Genomic DNA, 20,258 nt, shown 5'->3' with positions numbered 1-20,258 from the left:
GTGGGCCAGAAGTATAGAGTAGCCTAAAATGTTTGAGAAACCTTTGTTCTCATTTAAGCCAAAGCATCTGATAAAAGGCAGGATTCCCTGGATGCATCAATAACAAAATAGTTTGCTTCTACTCAAAGGTAATGGCTTAAATGTGTTACTCACTCCTTTTCACACACATGCAAACGGCCGGAAGTGCAAAACCAAATCATCTGCATACCAATATGTACTCACTGATGTATATTGTTATTCATTTTGCTCAGCAGCTATTCCCATGAACCTCCTTTACAGTAGCATGTGTGCATTATTACTAGCCACTATTATTGTAAATTAACAAGTGAAGTAAGAGTATAGTCCTAATTCATTTTTATCTCTATCTGACTGTCTTTTCAGAAAACAAATGAATAGCTGGTGCAATAAGCTGCTCCTGCTTCCTTATTATGTGCCCGGTATTTCAACATCAAGCCTTTCTTAATGTTGCTGAACAGTTAAAATTCAACAGCCTTCTATTTCCACACTTGGCCTTCAGAGTGCAAATGGATGAAACAGGGTTATTTGCCTTTAATTGCTTTTGTAACAACATCGAGGATGTTCATGTAGGTGCTAATAAAACAGGCTCCCTTGCTTTGAACACAGGTGCTGAGTTGGTGCTGGAGAAAAGGACCTCCGTGGGATTGCTGGTATGGAGCAAATTGAAAGGTGTGGGAGATGAAAGGAGCATGGAGGTTCGCAACATGTAATAAACAGCTTACCAGTACCCCACTGTACACACAGTTCTCTCAAAAACATCATACAGCACTCCATACAGCAGGTCCAAACGGTATACTGTGTGACTTTGATCCATTTTGAGACAATGACCAAATTATAATTTTCTGTTGTGATTTGTGGGTTTTCCATATAGTCCTTTATATTTAGTCAGTCAGCATGGATTAACACTGTGGCTGTTCAAAATGCCTGCTGCAACAGTAAAATAGCTCAAGACTGTGACATTTAGTGAATTACATTTTTCACTCTGACACTATGTTGCACTCAAAATCCAACCGCGAGCCTGTCGAGAGACATGTGGTGGATGCTGAACTTACCATTCAATTTGAGCACCAACGTTTTGATGTTGTATTCTTGCTTGGGTCTGTGAAAGAAGGGTTCTTCAGACTTAATATTTAGTTTGTTTCCTGTTTTAGTTTGAAATTCCCTGCCTCGTGTGTCCTGCAGTATTTGATTTCCTGTCTTTGTGGATTATGGTCCTTTCTTTCTGTGATCACCTCTGCTCTATTAGTCTTACTCAGCATTGATCTGTTCCACCAATCAGCCTTCAGGCTGCCCTCATGTCCGCCCACCTGTGTCTTGTTGTCTGATTGGTTTCTTCCTTATTTATAGTCCTGTTTCTTTTCTGCTGGTTGTTGGCTTTTACATCACAATTTGCCATCTGCTCCCCGTGTCTGTCTGCACTTGGGTCCATCCCCTGTTGTCTATTTGCCCCAGTGGGAAATTTTGCAGTAAATAAGAACATATCATTACATAATGTCAATCAACGTTCCCCAGCTGCAAAACTCTGAAAGAACAGATTTAACTATATAATAGTAATATCTCCAAATATTAATTATACAGCCAAACTACATTACTTATGTTATACAACGATACCCATTATGAGATCGGGCATCATACTATTATGTTACAAACTCTTTTTCAACATGTGTTTTTACACAACAATGGGTCTTTGAGCATTTCAGGGAATATGTGGGATAATGTAAAACATTTTCAATCGTGTAGCACTTGTAGCACTTAAATTGTACTTGTAACGCCACTTATCTATAGCAAATTGTAAATTAGCTTATTTGAGGAAATTGCACTTTCTTGTCTCTTGTTCTTCTGAGTTTGTACCCTATGGTTGGATGCACTTATTGTAAGTTGCTTTGGATAAAAGCGTCAGCTAAATGACATGTAATGTAATGTAATGTAATCAAGTTCAGGGTCACCTGCACGATTATGACATCCACCCTACAGTTATTCATCAGGTTGTCGGAAATTCAACGGAAACAGTGACGTTTGAGAGGAGCCATCATCGTGAGTGGGTGAAAGGGCGGGTGACTGTTACCGGTGATTGACAGTTATGGACATTTGGTGAACTGCGGTAAGAAAAGATGTGTGGGAGCATCATTGGGGAGCGTCGTTCCTTCAACATTTACTTACACAAAGTTGTCAAATGAGAGACGCCCTGTGTATTTTCTTTCCATGGTCCTCTATGTGTGAACCCCCAAAAGGAGCCACTCCTGTGCTGTAGAAGATAAATGGTCTGTTCTCCTTCCATTGGAATGAAGGTCTCTTCCAACTGACGGATCGGGACCGACCTACATTCCCGCACCAGTCTCAGTGATGTCTTTTCCTCCTGATCCGAATCTCAGAGCGCTGCGATGCAACACGTCTAAAGAGTGAAGGCTAGATGGTGGAGGGGGCATGCAAATCATATCACCAAGATCCAGCACTGACAAGATTGTAGACCGAATCGGGTTGAGAGACACCAGGGATTGAGGAAGGAATATTTTCACATACCAGCCCCCCGAAAAAGGGGCTCTGTGGGAGGCATGTTGTCTTCACCCACACTCAAACTCGTCAAACGAAAACACTCTTCTTACACCAACAACCGGCGGCAACCCACCGGGTGTTTGATTATTGTGGAAGAGGAGAGGGATGCATTAGAAAACCTTTTGTACTCTCATGGGATTGTTACGTGAGGTGTCAAGTCAACAACAGTGTTGTGAAAGTGGAACACATATGATTACTTCATGTCAAGGTAAGATCAAAGATATTGCAGGGAAATAAAAGGTTTCTTGGCCCCTCATTTGAACAGGCTGACTGAGGTCCAAATGAGTGTAGTCTGATCGGCCTTTTCCCAAATAATGCAAAGCTTTCTTTAACATCACCTAAGCGAAGCCTCCAATCTCTTGCTCTTGCTGCTCAACACCTGAAAGGACTGTGGCGACATCGGCTTTCACACCCACACCCAAGCGCTTCAGCTAATCGTGTTCGACAGCTCTTTCGGGCATTAATCTTAAAGTCTCCTGCTGTGATCGTCTCAGTCGTCATCTTCGGATTCTAGGATGATACGAAAGCGTGAAATATATCCGGCGCATGGCCTTAAAAATGAATTAAGAAATCACATCCCTTATAATCCCTACCTTGCCTTAAAAAAGCAAGATGTGCTGTTTATGGGTAAGAGGGTGACATTTGTTTCATTTGAAGGAAACGACTATAGAGGCTTGTTGCCAGCGCGCTGAGAAAACTGGAACCAGTTATCACAACAGGAAGGCTGTGGGAAGTCGAAGAGGACAAAGATTTCCGGTACAAGAGCAGGAATCTACCGATAATGGCAGGTGGAAGGATGTGTTGAAGCAGAAACTATACAAAAGGAAGAAGGGTGTTTTCTAGAGGTTCATTTTTTATATACGTAGAGGGAGGTTAATACAAGGAGATAAAGCTTTCCGTCCTCCACATTAAATGATGAGCAACAGCTAGCTGTGGTTTGGCTGTTTCCTTATCAGAGAATCTCCTGATGTTCAGCCACCGTCCGAAAGTTGTCCTAAATAAAGGCAACAGTCGAGTATTGGCTAAATACAGTCTCTCTATGGCCTCAACTCTGTATGCATGCAGGTTTTTTATTGACCTGGCCTTCACCAGACCGCACAAATGCCAAGCTAGTTAATCATTTCCTTAGCTCATCCGTCACTTTGAGATTAATCTTTTTTTTCTCTGTCCGATCTTGGAGGGAATTATTGAACCCATTAATCCAACAATAATCACAAACTAAATTACCTTTCCACTAAAGAACTTGTACAAAAGGGAATAAAAAAAGGAACAGGGTAATGTCTTAGTGGTACACATACTGAGTCTTAAACACTGCAGATCGCATAAATTAGTCAATTTTAAATAAATTATCAAATGGTAATTGTCTTTTGATATGAAGGAGCTCTGCAAGGCTTTGGCACACTGTGCTTTTATGTGGGATACAACTAAATATTTAGCTGTTCCCATTATAGAAACAATGGTTTGTCCCCTCTTTCCAGTATAATTCAATTTCCTCTTTGCCTCAGCCAAGAGCTATTTTGGGAACCTGGCCCTTATTGGTTCCATGCAGGAGAAAATCATTAACCTAAACATGTGACGAATCACATTTCAGTTCAATTTACCTCCCGGTTTTGACAGCAGTACATTGCCTAAAAAGGAGCCCAATCATATTTAGTGTGATATACAAAACGATGTCCCGGGGGTAACGAAGAAATAAAAACATGAAAGAAAAGGGGAATGGAAGCTGGGAGGTGCCAACAGGTCTCAGATTGAAGAGTTGCCAATGAAGTTCTAATGAATTCACGCACAAACAAGACTCGCCGCTAGGAAAACAGCTGCAGTATTTTGGACCAAAGCCATATGATGGATCAAAGGCCTTTTCTATTATGCCGACATATTCGTGTTGCATAGCGCAGATGGACTGTTCAATATTTCCCTCCGGATCAAAACGTCCGTCACCCTCTGGGATAGGCATATAGGACTTCTTACACATGGTTGCACAATTGACATGCAATTTTATCTTTAAGGAATACAACTTCTCAGTGTAAGAGGTGAATAAATTCATCACTGATTGGGGAAGCTTCTACTCTCCATTCATGAGCAGTTTAGCACCGAAACTAAACCCTATTTAAATATATTAAATATTTATCGGGACAATTTAGTTTTGAAGGTGCAACACACACTTGGATCAACTAATGATGTATTTATATTGTAGCAGGAAACCCTTTATAGAACTGTGTGAAATCACAATGTGACTTCCAAGTGTATCTGATGCCAATAAAAGTGATATTCATAATAATTGCAGGGTAGAACATGGTATCACCACAGTGAACTGACAGTAGTATCATTACAGTGGCAATTCTCCCCAATCAGTACCTCACAACGAAAAAGGGATATAATAAAAAAGGTTCAAATGTACCAACCCCATGTATACACAGCATACAGAAAATAATTTGTTTTGCGAAAACGAAACAAAGTCGACCAAAAAGCAGATGATGTTTCAAGCTGAGGTTAGCATTTAGTAGAAAGCTCCACTGTGCCAAAGTACACCTTTACACTGTAAATTGGCTTATTTGAGGAAATTGCGCTTTCTTGTCTCTTGTTCTTCTGAGTTTGTACCCTATGGTTGAATGCACTTATTGTAAGTCGCTTTGGATAAAAGCGTCAGCTAAATGACATGTAATGTAATGTAATGTAATCAAGTTCAGGGTCACCTGCACGATTATGACATCCACCCTACAGTTATTCATCAGGTTGTCGGAAATTCAACAGAAACAGTGACGTTTGAGAGGAGCCATCATCGTGAGTGGGTGAAAGGGCGGGTGACTGTTACCGGTGATTGACAGTTATGGACATTTGGTGAACTGCGGTGAGAAAAGATGTGTGGGAGCATCATCGGGGAGCGTCGTTCCTTCAACATTTACTTACACAAAGTTGTCAAATGAGAGACGCCCTGTGTATTTTCTTTCCATGGTCCTCTATGTGTGAACCCCCAAAAGGAGCCACTCCTGTGCTGTAGAAGATAAATGGTCTGTTCTCCTTCCATTGGAATGAAGGTCTCTTCCAACTGACGGATCGGGACCGACCTACATTCCCGCACCAGTCTCAGTGATGTCTTTTCCTCCTGATCCGAATCTCAGAGCGCTGCGATGCAACACGTCTAAAGAGTGAAGGCTAGATGGTGGAGGGGGCATGCAAATCATATCACCAAGATCCAGCACTGACAAGATTGTAGACCGAATCGGGTTGAGAGACACCAGGGATTGAGGAAGGAATATTTTCACATACCAGCCCCCCGAAAAAGGGGCTCAAATGAGAGACACCCTGTGTATTTTCTTTCCATGGTCCCCTATGTGTGAACCCCCAAAAGGAGCCACTCCTGTGCTGTAGAAGATAAATAATTTGTTTTGCGAAAACGAAACAAAGTCGACCAGAAAGCAGATGATGTTTCAAGCTGATGTTAGCATTTAGAAAGCTCCACTGTGCCAAAGTACACCTTTACACTGTTATATGGCACTGACCTAACTTAAGCTGCCATCAACCAATTCGGCATAGAGCAGAGACACTATGCTGAGTGAGTGTATTGACTTTAGACTAGTAATATACTTAAAACACACTCGGTGAATACATCATTTCAACCACAAACTAACCAAAAGGGTTAAGCTGTCAACAAGCAAAAAAGTCTAAAAAGAAAATGGGAGCAGGAAAGGAAGGAAAGGCTTTACTTCTGTCTCAGTAAAGCAACCTCCATAATCATAATGAAAGTGCTATTTGTCTCGCACAAGTAAATAAAGTAATCAATTAAAGGTAATTTGCACCAAATGTTGGGTGAGCTTTGCTTTGGAAGCGAACTCAAGCAGCAACCAGCTGGCCAACACACACCGTGGCAATTAAACACTTAAACCAAGTTGAATTTCCAGGAAAAAACTTGTTAAATAAGATTGTATTGAATCTTGATTGACCAGAGAAATAGAAAATTAGAAATTCTAGACTGGTAATTACTGATTCGTGCAGGCCGACTCAGACCTTCCACTTAAGGCAAGGAAGGCAAGCATTTAAATGAGCCACGAGGCAAAGTGGTTTCTTTTCCTCACACCAGGCTTTTAGGAGCAGGTTGTTGTGAATTGTCAGTGAACGAGTTATTGGAAATTAAGACTTTTGACTGCGGATTTACTAACTATTCACTCATCACTCGCACATCCCTAATGAGTATGAGAATGACTCTGTAGTCAGAGCCAACAAAGACATCTTTATTATTGCTGAAAAACTTTGACAAAGACAGATTTTTGTGTAGTTAATTCACCACACCCTCGGTATCTAAAGACCTAAAAGAGTGTTGTGTACATGGACATCTGGGCCCCCTGTCATTAAATGGTGTTTCCTAATTTAAGGCCACATCATGTGGATCACGAAACAGAAAAGTTTCAAAGCAATTCAGCGACTAACTCAGCAATTGCACGCGAAACAATAATATGATACACAAGATCTGGTCTTAATTAGTGCTAACCATCTCCTGAGGGATTTGTTTTTTTTACAGTCCCTTTAGCTGCCCCCCATCACAGTGATCATTGCAGAATGGTGCTATGAGAGTGGTGAAAGTCAGTAAAACCATGGGAACTGTTTGATTATTAGAAAAAAGGAGGGACACGCCCATATCTCCAGCAATTTTCAGTAATTTTAAACTCTTTCTAGCTGTATAGATTAAAAACAGGGAAATTGGCAGCAATACATAACTGCTGGGAAACTTAAATCTTTGAATTGGATGGCAATGTGGAATGTCGTGAGACGCACTTACAGGGTTGGTTCCTGGGTCAATCAGGCCACCGCTTTGATCCGGACTGAAATATATCAACTGCACATTGTACAGAACCTCGTGTTCCCGAGCCGATGAGCTGCCCAAAAGGATGAGTGACCCACCAAGTGAAAAATTTCCATAAGTATTTGACGGATTGCCAAGTTCTCTCTAGGCATTCATCTTCCCCTCAGGAGGAATAATAATGTTGGTGATCTCTCAACCTCTCAAATATTCAATTTTAATTTGCCTTTAGAAGTGTACCAATTGATTCAGCGTAGCCGGGAGCCACTCATCACTCGTTGACTCCGGGGATATTAAGAGGAGTTTGGCGTACCGTTAGTATCATATATCAAGGATTCATCACCCGTAAAAGGCCTGCTGCGGGCAGCGTATACCAGGCAAATTAATGTCAAAATCCTGAAGTGCAAATGGCATCCATGTGTGCAAGGAAAAAAATCCTGCCCTGAGCACGAACAGCGTCCCCTGTTACGCAACTCTTGTCACCCAATCAACATTGTGTAACTAAATACAAATGATAATTCCAGACACATCAGATAGGTGGCAGTAGAAAAGGTGGTTGGCGATATATTGTGCTTTTTACTCCAATACATAGAAGTTGCGTACGCTGTTGTTCCCTTTACAATTAAAAAAAAGAAAGATTCTAAACTGTGTGATGCGAAAGCACTCACCAATGTCAGTCTGTTTGAGTCGCTTGCGTAGTACCTCTGCACACGCAGGCAAGTAAATCTAATTTGGGCTTGATTGATTTGCCATTACTGTGCACATGTCAGCATCGTGATTTAAGCATTTAGAGAAAGACAAATGAGCATGGTCATATTACTGTGTTACAGGTACTAAAAAGACGAAATGGTGAGTCCAAATAATTCCGTAAAAAGTAGTTTTCTTGTATTGTCTTGAATCCATAACGGACACTTCATTTGAGTACACACCATGCAAACCCTACACCTACACTGAAATAAATACCACTCATCTTTATTACAGCCTGTGGCAGTCTTTTGTTTGCAAAGTGCTATAAAGTACATTCTTTTTTACTTGAAATACCCTGTCTGATACATTTCCTACCACTCAAGGTGTGTCAATGGACGATTGCGGCAAACACCACACACCACTTATCTCGTAACACAGTTGGCTGAAGCAAAGACCTTTTATATATTTCTGCAAAACTAAAAACAAAATCAATTCTGCAACATTTAATTTATACATCAGTCATGCCCTTCTCATTAATTGTTGGGCATCCAGCAGTTTTTTGCCATGTCCGTGTGAAATAAGGATGTAAATGCTAAATGAGTGTATTCAGATGATGACCAGTCTGATGCCTCTGGAACACATTTCGTCTGTGAATCGGAGCTGGGAATAAATTGCTTATGTCAACAAAAGCTTGGAGGAAGATAAAGAGAGTGAAACGAGGAAAATCATAATGGGCCGAAAGAAAGATGAAATAAAAAGAAGAGAAATAACGAGGCCGGTGAAGATTTCTCGCTTTATTTGTGGGATTTCGGGACTCATCAGGTCATAGCTGAAATCATATATTATGCAGAAATAAACTTCTTCCATAACTAATATTCTGCGCATTACAAGGACAATAAAAACACCCAATGCTTGATAATTCCTTGCGTTTGAGACACATGGACCAAAGATGCCCTGACAGGCAGATCCTCGTGGGCATAAGTGTCCATAAAGCGAGCCATAACATCATGATTCATTACGATTATTTCCATCCACAGACTCAAACAGCCACACACCAATTACCTTGAAAACCGTAAAGCCCCGGTCTCCGTTCGTGATAGAAAAACCTTCCAGACAGCAGAAAGCAGGCCCAGGAGGAAGGATTCGGAAATTAAAATGTGGGAGTAGTACACTGAGACTTCATCTCCGCGTCACAGAACTACTGCGAGTGGAAAAGAGCAACATGTTCTTGTTCTGGCTGACAGTGAAAGGTTCTCCGGGTGGGACCATTAACATTTATGTAGTCACATAAAAAAATGCTAATTATCTTGGTTACTTAATTTACAATATTTCATTTATCACCAGCAGTAATGAAATCTACACAGGGAGGGATGTTGTTGCGCTGATTCTTCCTAATGGGTCGTAATGACTCTATGGGATTCCCTTTGGCGCTCTTTTCAAACACAATGCGAATTGACCTCACACTCAGTGCTCGTGCCACACAATCTATATTATCTGCTGTTTAACTGCCAGTCAGATGTTGGCTTGTTGATTGTTACACTAGATGGCTTTTCTCACATTAACCAGTAGTTTTATTTTTACCCAATATCATTTCTGACTTCATTATCCTAAACGTTTACAGTACTTGGATCCTGCTGTTTACAATCCAGCATTTTCAGGGTTTAAATGAACCCACTTTTTAAAGAACAGCGTCAAGTTTCCGCTGTCTGATTTGGGGGGTTGTGTAGAAAAGTGAGCTGGATTTGAACTCTTTCAAGCTCTCTTTTTTCATTTGTTACACAACTCTTTGTGTGAACACAGTAAAACACTATGAACGCCTTCCCGGGGGAGACAGTCTGTGCCCGTTATCCCAATAAACATCCCTCTGATTCTGAGTATTGTCAGAGACGTGCTTATGGCTTTGACTGAACCAATGAACTTTCCATATACATACTATTTATATCTCTATATATTTTGGTATACAAATATGATATATGCACATCCAGAAACAGCAGTGAGCAACCTGTAACACCAGAACGAGACACAGCGTGAGAGGTGAGAGAGCTCAGAAGTGTCTGTCTGGATGGTGAAGTTGCAGGATGATTAGAGCCAAGAGCTGGTTCAGTTCCTCTACTCGTACTTTGGGAGTCACAAATTACAGCTAAAAGGAGCTAAACGTTAAGAAATAAACACTCACAAATAAAAAGTCTCTTTATTAAGATGTGACAATTAAATTTAGTGTATCTGAAAACCCCTTGTGGAATAACCAATAAACACATTTGGCACTCCAACAAATACAGTTATTTCTTGTACGCAAGAGTTTATGTAGATCACCTTGTCATCATTAGGAGATTGCGTTTTTAAGAATAAAGCCCTGTGAAGAAAAGATGTATACCTAATCAAAAAAATCAGGGAGAGGCTACACACAACAAACCTTGCTACATTGTACAATGCAACATTGAGATATACTCTTAACTTCTTAAGTTGTTTTCGGTAATATTAGGAAAAGTAAGTTGTAATGGTATGGTTTTGTTTTTGTTTCATGGTTGTGAAAAGTGTTTTATTTTTGTGTTGCATTCACGATGCTTTGCATCTTTCTGTATGGAGAAAGTCTGTGAACCAGACACTGATTTCCATTTTAAAGCTCACCCTGAACTCCGAGCCTCCTGCAGAGGGGCCAAATGCAAAGGGCAGAAGGACAGACCAATAAATAAATAACGCTAAAGACACTGCGGATATTCTCAGACACGGGAGGTCGGTGGTGGAGGTGCATCATGTGGGATCAGGGAAGTTACAGGCAGGCACCGTACAGTTAAGAATAGTTTGAGACAGATACTGATGTTTTTTCTTCTTCTTATCTTAATGTGGAGACTTGTTAATAGTGGATCAGCCACAAAGCCAAATAACAAACAAATTAGACAAAAATAGATGTAAGATATAACAGTGTGCTGGTCAAATACGTTTACAAATAATACCTTTCCCCAATACACTTTAATCCAATGAGACTGGGCAGCCACACACACACAGATGTGAGATTTTGATTTTATAATGTTTGATTTCATCGGCCCTGGCTGGACAGACACAGAGATAGAGCCGCTCATGAAAGTCATGAGGCCTCATTTTATGTGGAACAGTGGAGAGAAAATTGATTTGCCTGAAGAGGAGTGAGGGAAAAAAATACAGGCTCGTCACTCAACAACAGGCCCACCACTACTTCTATCTCAGATTTCCATGGAACTTGCCAAGCCTGGCAGGTGACTGGATGAGACACATGCGACTCCCCGTTCACCTGAGCTCACCATCTGTTGCCATGCCAACAGAAGATGTGGCCTCAAGGCATAACGGGTGTGTGAATAGATTTGCGCCGACCCCAGGCAACGCTTGGATATGCAGTGTGGCGTCACTCTTATAGTTTCACATAATGCTGCATCCGTAAAAAAGACACAACTGTAGATAGAAATAGATACTATATTTATTATTATTCATAGGCTGAACTGAACAAAATCTACCCATCCTGTCTCTATTATGCGATTTATTTTGCCTTCATCCCATTTTAAGTGTAGTTTGACAAAGAAAGAAAAAAACATTAAGTTTCACATTCAAAGGGTCTTTATATAATTCAAAAGGACCGACAACCAAAAGCATCCATTTATAGATAAATGTCTCTCAGATCTTAGAAATGAGGTTCAACTTTGGCTACAGTCAGTAATTGTTGGTTAAATCATGGCTAGGATCATAATTGACAGCATCATTCTTTAATAGAATATTACTTTCGGATAGATAAAAGAAGATGGTTCAGACAGAGAACTTAGTGTGCTCTGCTGCAAGGGTACAAATAGATTTCACATGACTTTTTGTAGATTAATACTGTGTGAATTTGGAGGTAATCCAAATTAACGACTGTTAAAGATATGTAAGTTTTGCTTGTAATTGAGTGCTGCAGGAACAAGAGCTACATCCAAGAAATTAATTCTTTGTATTTCCAGCTAACTTACTCACCATCTAGCTGGTAAATGTTATCAAACAGAAACACGCTTAATACGAAGTGGTTGTCTACAGACTATCGCTGCCTTTAGGACCAAGGAATCCCCAACCTGCCCTCCTATTGGCCCGGATCCATCTCCTCCAATCTTTTAGCAAAGGCCGTTGATTGCCACATTAACCATTTTCCATCCATCTTTTCTTTGATTGGTGCACAACACCTCTGTGCAATCCCAGCTTTGGAGCTTGGCCCAGGGGAGGGAGGGAGGGACGGACGGGGGGTCGATAACTGATAGTGGCGAGCGGGTTGCATCGCATCGGCAAGCCTGGGCCTGCCGTCAGGCAGAGCGCGGTGGCAGGAGAGCGGCACTCGTTGGCCACCCGTTGAGAACCTGACGAGCTGAGAGAATCAACGTGGCAATCAGTCCACCGCTCTCCACGAGGACGGGCGACAAATTTAGCGGGAAAAACCACAGAAGGCTGTCACAGCGTAAAGCCCCCTCAATGTGTGCACACACCCAGTAATGTTTGTGGACAAGTAACCGGTCAATGGAAAAATTTGAGATGGCCGAAGGAACCAGAGAAATTCTAAACCTCCGAACTGACCTATAAAAATCCGTTGTCCGTGCGCCGCTTTAGCCGAACTTCTCTGTGCTAAGTTGCCATAGCCGGCGGGCCTTTTATTGCATGTTAGTGCATCTGAGCGTGGCCCCACTGGCTGGCACACAACAGCCATTAACGCGCCGCTCTCACACATCAATCTCCGCCGGGGGCGTTGATGCAATCAAACTAAACGCTTGTACACAGGCCTTTAAAAAAAAGCCTTGTATTCTGTAGCAACCGTCTAGATTCAAATAAATATACAAATGATTTGTGTCCACTGTGGGATAACTTGGTTTTAAAGCCATTTTCCAACTTTAAAACAAATCTAAATAAAGCTTGTAGCCAGAAATAACAAGACCCCAAATTAAAGTTATTAGTTTCTTTCCATTATTTATAGATAATGAGCACTTTTTAAACTTGTGTTGAACAAAAAAGGAACCAGGGTAATTTGCAGCATCCTGGATTAGGCAATACAATTGCAATGTGGTGAACAGGTTTCAAGCAAAAGAAAATATGCTGAGAACAGCTCCAGCATGCAGACACTCGGTGACTCAAATATAAAGGCAATAACACATGAGAGAGACTGATGGTCTGCTTGAATATAAATGCAACCTTTTACACGCCGAGGGGCTCAAATGAGTGGCTTTTACTGACCTTGACCCAGAAGCTGATGGGTGTCTCAGGGCAGGTTTTCCCACAGGAGAATGCAAATTGAATTGGCTTCTATTTTAAGCAGAGGTGCATCTGTGCTGCACGGCCACTAGTACTTCCACAAGAAAAGAAGAAGAAAGAGTGGCTTTAATGTTCAGTGGCCGACATGGTGACATTTTGTGGCATTAAGAAGGCCGTGGTTATTTCACGCCGTTCCACTTTCCATCCCGACAACAATGAGAGGTAAAAGCATCCAATCTCAAGGAGAGTGCTGCAAATTACACCCAAATTGACCCAATTTAGTGTCCTGTTCCAAATGAACTGACTGGAGGAGGACATTTCCTGCATAAATGTGATTCATGAAAGACAAGTCACAATATTAGTCTATATGACAAAAAAAAAAAAAACTAACTACCCTCCACCTGCCTTTTTTACTCCTTCCTGGATATCTGTTTATATGCCTTAGAGGGCAGGAACAATGCTTTAAATCAACAGATTATAAGAGGCTTACTGTCATTGTAATTCAAAGGTTTTTCAGATGCAAGGCCACGTAGTCTGATTAATTTATCAGACTGTACAATGCCACGTTGTCATTGAGGATTAGATTCTTTGTAAATCCCCCCGAGACGCGAATCGTGCTTTTCCCCACGCCAGATGGAGGTAGGCAGAGCCATCCTCCTCTGCGATGCAGTTGTGACAAGTGGACATGTGGGCTGCTAACCCGAAGGTATGGGGGGCTCATTAGATCCCGAAGGAGAAGACCTTGACGCTTGATTCAGCCACGCTCCATTATTAGCCACAGCAGCCACCCAGAACCTTCGATACCTCATCACGGACATTTGGATGCTTTTCTAACAATTATCTGAAAAACATTTTTCCCTAACAACACTCAATGGACTCTCAGCTCATTAAATTTAATGGCTGTGTGGAAAAGCTTGTAGGAGACAAGCTGAATGCTAGGGACCACCGGATAGACAAGGAGAGGAGAATTTAATTATGCTGACAGTAAAGCCCCCTCCCCCCTCTCAAACATGTCTCCTATTCTGTGCCAACTTGGGAAGAGAAAAAGGAGGAAAAAATGGCTGACTACCTGTGGCTGCTGGGGTCAAATTGCTGACATGGTCAACCGGTGCACCTGCGTGGATTTAAATTAAAAAGATAAGGAAGCAGACATTTTACAAAGCTCAACTCCCCCCAAATGAATTCATCGAATCAGTCCTTTTCAACTTGCTACGGTCGATCCGAAGGACTTCGAATTAGCCAACAAGTTTGGATGCAACCCGATTATTGGCCAGCGGCCCCTGAACTTCTGGCATGCTGGTGCTCTACCAACCATCCAGAAAGGGTTTATGCAAACACTGCGATGATCCCGCTCAATGACGTCAACCACACAGACCCCCCGACAGAATAAATGAGCCTCAGTTTACAAACTGTAGCAATCTGTGAGGCTGGAAGCGGTTTGCGCCAAAGGCAGTGTTTGTTGTCAGTTAAGCTCACATGCTGAGGGGGGGGGGGCGCGGTGAGAGTTCAAAGTCTGCACACCAACGGTCCCCCGACTCACAGGTGCCTCCATTTGTTTCCAGGAGATCTAAAGACAAGACAAAAAGCTTTGCTTTTGAAACTTTGACATTTAATTGTGTAAAAAAAAAAAGAAGAAAGAACAGATGAGACGAAGAACATTTGGGGAATTCTAAAACAACGTATTGGTCTGCCCCAATAACTTGCATGTAAAAACGTCAATGAATTGAAATTTAAAATTCGGTGAAAAAAGGATATGCTGCCACTTTTCGGAATGCTGCAAGTATATTGTATAATGAAAGATGTGACTGTATGGTTCAGTACTATAATGACAAATGTATGTCATGAGAGTGATATATATGTGTATAAAAAGGCAACATTGTATGCAGTGCATGACTATCATCAACAAGAAATCTAATGATTAGCACAGTTTCACAAATAAAAAAAATAAAAAAAGGCACAACACTTTCCTGTAGCCTACACATTTCCATCACAACGGATTGCCCGGTTTATGACTCAAACAGATCACAGATGGCCAGGTGTGTTTTAGACACAGACAGGGCCGGGTACAGAGGGTTGGTAAATCTGTGCTTGTAGGAATGCATTAAAGCTAGACTGCCCCCTGGTGTCACATTAAAGAATGACAAAACGCCCTCCTCAAAGTCAAGGAACACTCCCACCCTGGTCAGCCCGTCTCCATCCACAGGAACCGCCACTTTGTTATGCAGCGCTTCCACCTTCTTTCTGTCGCAGGCCAGGCACCAGGAATACGTGTTGAAGCCCAGACGAGAGTTGTCCTTCTGGCCCTTCCTCTCGATCTGACCCTCACACAGCCCCACCTTCCACCGGCCCTCGTCCATAGACACATTCACCTCCCAGTACCAGGAACCCTTCTCCAGGGGTGAGGGGGCCAGGACCTGTGGAAAGGAGCTGAATCGAGCCTCGTGGTCCGTGTAGGCCTGCTGGGCTTCGCTGTAGGTCACCGCCCTATTGTTATCAGACAGCTGCAGCTTGGGATGAGCAGTGTCTGCATCCAAGAAGGGACTGATACCATCTTTACAGGAAAGGAAATTACGGGAGAAATATATATGAGGAGAGTAAGACCAATTGTCACTTGGTGAGCGGCAAGCAAACAGGTGTTGGTACAGAAAAATGAACACCTACAGAGTAGTCTGTAAAGGTCTCTGTGTTTGCCGGGCATAATGATGACAACTGTGTCCAGACGTTTCTCGGTCCAACTCTGCAGGCATTTGAGCCGAGCCCGGTCCACCTCCTCTGGAGCCTTGAAGTGGTCCACAAAGCTCCCCATGTTACTAGTCCTGGTGAAGAAAAGCAGAGGAAGATCTGAAAACACAGAATATACTCGTCCATGAATTCCCATTTAAATGCTAGCTAGGATGAGCCTGAAGATAACTTTCTTATCTTTCAGGTGTTATCCGTTTTAGGGCGTTCTAATGGATGGACAAGTGGTGGAGGGGAAATCCAGGAAATGTTTTTTCTCTAATATTTACTTCAGTCAGGTGTAATCCAGGTTTTCCAGGAGGCATGGGGACAGCAAAGTCTGGATATCCAGCTTTACAGGGGCACTGATTAGGTAAACTTCTTTTGATTTTTTTTTAATGTAATGTAATTATTGGTTCTTCAATGCTATGAGTACCAAAACAAATTCAAATTGGAACCATCTAAAAACCTTGAAACTTTTTTATTTAAACTCTTTACATACAACCAGTTAAGAGAAAATCACTTACTGTTGGGCAACCTTGTTGTATTCCTGTCACACCAGAATGAAGAAAAGGGTTAGTGTTCATACGTCAGTAAAGTCAAAAGGTAAAAAAAGGATCTTAAAAATTGTACTTCTATCCATAATCACCATAATGAAGAGCTGGTCCTGAATGCGTTTGTCTCCTTTGGCATCAGCCAGCCCCTCCAGGGTGTGGAGTCCCTTCTGGATGGTTTGCAGGGAGCTGCGGAGGTTGCAAAGTTTCTCCTCAAGGCCCCCAAGAACTTTGTGTTCCTCCTTGGTCACACACTGAAGAGCTAATTGCTCCTCCTGCTCCAAGGCCTCTCTGATGGCTTGGTACTGCTGCTGCACTCCAGCTCGAGCCTCGCTTAAAAACACCTGGAACGACACAATTTTTTTCTCAAGCAAACGTTAAATAGTAAAACATTTGAACAAGACTCATAGATTTCATTAATCTGGGTTTTATAAATGCGGAATGTGTAATTAAAAACATACGTGTTTCCATATCCTGAACTCATAATACAATTAAAGATGTACTATGGAGATTGCCGGCTGAACATTTAATGAAAATTAGTAAATGAAGATTAATCATATGATGAGTAGTCTTCTCATTTATTTATAATAAATGAATGTGTAATCTACTTAACTATAATACATTACTATGTATATTGTAAATTAAACCTCACCTAAACATGCACACAAGTCTCACATGTGTAAAATAACATTTACATCAGCCCCCCCACCCCCAAAATGCATGACATCGTTGGAACTAAAGCTAAACGTCTTACATTGCAGGTCTCTTTCTTCTCTGAGAGTTCAGTCACCCTGTTCTTCACTTCCTGTTCAGCCTCCTGCAGTTGTTGGATTTCATCTTTTAGGTTCTCCTGAGGGGAAGAGGAGGGGGAGGAAATTACTCACCAATTATTCAGGCTTTATTTACACGCATCTCAACTTCGACCACCACCACTGCGTATATACGGAGTACACGCGCACTACTCACCCTGAGCTCTCGCTCTGCCTCCCTGATGCTGATGCAGACGTGGTCGCGGTGCGAGCCTATGACAGTGCACACCGTGCACACACACACTCCACACTGCCGACAGTAGATTCGGTTTATCTCCTGGTGCTCCTGACATCTCCAGGGGGAAAAATCCTCCATGGGGGGAACCAAGGTATGATTCCGGAAGACAGGGGAGTCCAGGTGGGGACGCAGGTGCTCCGTACACATGGAGGCGCCGCACACCAGACAGGTCTTGACAGCAGACTGACACCGAGTTTTGGGGCAATAATGGCAGGGCACAGGGGCGGCATTTGTGTTGTCCAACCCCAGGGAGAAGCCAACATGCCTTGGGAATCCCGGAGCGGCAGCAGGAAGTTTGGCGACAGGAGACTTACCTTTACCTGGAGTTGAAACTCCAGAAAAGGAATCAGAGTCGGCAGATTTCATTGGGGATCTGCAAATTCCCGTCACTTCTGCGTCCTTCTTTGGAGTTGCAGGAGCATCGCATATATCAACCTCATTGGAGGTGTCGGAGTTATCCAATGAGATCATTTCAACTGATTTATGCTGCTTCTGCTGGATAGAGATGTCTGGTGGAACGTCCCTTGCAGGCACTGCCTTGCTGTCAGAATTGTCACTGAAAGACTTCTTGTCATCAGCAAGCTCAGACCTGGTGAATTCTTGGAGCCCTGCTTTCTTGGATGTCCCCACACTCGTAGCCTGCCGGGTTTTATCCGAAAAGGAAGTGGTAGGAGTCTCGGTGTCATTGGACCGCTCACGGGGGGACTCCTCAGTTGATCGTTTGGTCTCAGGTTGCTCGGATACTGATGTGCTGGCTTTTCTCTTCCCGAGAAGTCTGCTGGTGAGCGAGGGCCTCCGCAGCGAGGGATCTGATGGATTTTGTTCACCATTACCAGATTTACCTTTAAAATAGAATGCAAACAAACCAAAACAGGTTAGAGGGAGGGTTAACGGAGCACCTTTAGAGCAATATTTCAGAGGGGAAAAAAACGACTGCGAATCGTCTTCTGCAGAAGTGACTTAAAACTGCACAATGTGCACTTTCACTAAATCACTTATAGCAGTGATCTAGCTGGTTTGCATCTGTCATCCATTATGTTGCCTTGAAAGCTGTCACTGAGTCTGCGGCCCGCCCTGACTAACTGGCACGTAAATGGTAGGGAAAACGTGTATTTTACGACACGTGTCTAAAAATCACGTGTTTACGTGAGAGGATCCTAGATATTGTATTGATGCTGCCTTACAAGTTGCACAAGTTGTTGTTCACTCTTTGAGTGAAACGTTAAGGAAGCGGATGTTACCTAACGGGTGCCAGAATGACTAATATTGAATTATGGTTAACGTTAAGTCAAGGATAGGGGGGAACTTTAGTGAACGCCCGCATTCAAAGCAACCCACTTAAACGTCAAAAAAAATAATAACGTTTTCTAAACATGCTATTAAATGAATATAACGGAGCTCAAGCTAAGTTTAGCTTAGTTAGCTAGACTGTGGCACATTCACTTCCGGCCACTTCAAAAAACGCTATATTCAGCGTTTGAGCATGAGTAAGTCACGTGTCCCGTTACCTGCATCGCTGCGAGGCGGCGCCCATCGACTGCTGGTGGACGACAGCGGGCGATCAAACGGCAGAGTCTGGTACACGGTTTTACACCTCCACTCCGGACAGTGGTACGGGCCGTTCGGGGAAATACTCCACAAGTCCCCGAGACACCGCTGGCAGAACCGGTGGTTACATTTCAGAATGACGGGGTCCCGGGTCAACTCGTTGCAGAGAGGACACCTCGCCGGGGTGTCCAGAGACGCTCCCATTTTGTTTTGGCTGCTGTTAAGCGTTGTTGTTTCCAAGGTCGGGGAGCAGAAGGGGGCGGGGCGCGATTCAAACACGTAGCCCCGCCCCCTTCTGCACCCCCTGGCAGTTTATGTCTTAAAGGTACAGTCCATGAATTTCTGAACATAAAATATAAAATATATCTCAAATGAATGGTACACTCTAGTCAGCCACTTTCATCTGCCAAAGGTTTGTCCTGAGAAACCTAATGTTACATAATAGTAGTAGTATTTGTGGTTTTAAAACAGAAGTAAATAATTCTTTAGCCATAACACTTCATGCACTCACTCATTGTACTGCAATTTAGTCAAATGTAAGTTGTTCCTCATATAAAAAGAACCAATGAACAAATACGTCCATTCACCACAACATTAAGATTTTGGACTATTTAAGTTTGATTATTTCTGACCTTAAAAATAGTAGCTTGCCAAAACCAACTCAAGGTCCTCTAGTCCACTCTCGATGTGTATCACACTCGTCCTCAGCGGGTGAACGAGCTTGCAACAGATCTACGACAAATAAGCAAACTCTCCCCATCGACAAAGTCTGTGTCAAATGACTGTTAAACGTTTTGTAATAGCATTGGATGATTACCAAAGTCAACTGCAGAATTGATTATTTCTCTAAATAAAACTAAACTCTTCCGTGTGCAGTCGTTTTGAAATCAGTATTCATAATTATGTTAAATGTGCAAGTACTATGTGTATTTCTAACATTCGTATGTTGTTCTATTTCCGGCTATGATCCTTCTAAAACATAAGAAGTCATGTAACCTACTACTTTCACTACGATAGAAAAAAACTAAGTTCTAACTATCAAATTCCCCACTCAATGTCCACATTTGTCCCTTTTAAAGGGCAATTTTGCAATGTGTTACATA

General features: G+C 42.4%; 1 protein-coding gene across 1 annotated transcript; it reads right to left on the bottom strand.

The window, feature by feature from the left end:
• Positions 1–14,875: 14,875 nt before the first annotated feature.
• On the bottom strand, positions 14,876–19,442 carry LOC120809222 (tripartite motif-containing protein 14). The gene is made up of 7 exons (XM_040162877.2): positions 19,116–19,442; positions 17,527–18,449; positions 17,315–17,410; positions 16,656–16,904; positions 16,534–16,556; positions 15,950–16,104; positions 14,876–15,839 (listed from the first exon to the last, which is right to left on the bottom strand). Exons 1-7 carry the CDS (start codon positions 19,357–19,359, stop codon positions 15,295–15,297), a joined length of 2,235 nt encoding a protein of 744 aa, XP_040018811.2. The 5' UTR covers positions 19,360–19,442; the 3' UTR covers positions 14,876–15,294.
• Positions 19,443–20,258: the final 816 nt, after the last annotated feature.

This window comes from Gasterosteus aculeatus, chromosome X (assembly GCF_964276395.1).
Source record: "Gasterosteus aculeatus chromosome X, fGasAcu3.hap1.1, whole genome shotgun sequence".
Taxonomy (NCBI): Eukaryota; Metazoa; Chordata; class Actinopteri; order Perciformes; family Gasterosteidae; genus Gasterosteus; species Gasterosteus aculeatus.
This window is presented reverse-complemented; position numbering and strand designations above follow the sequence as displayed.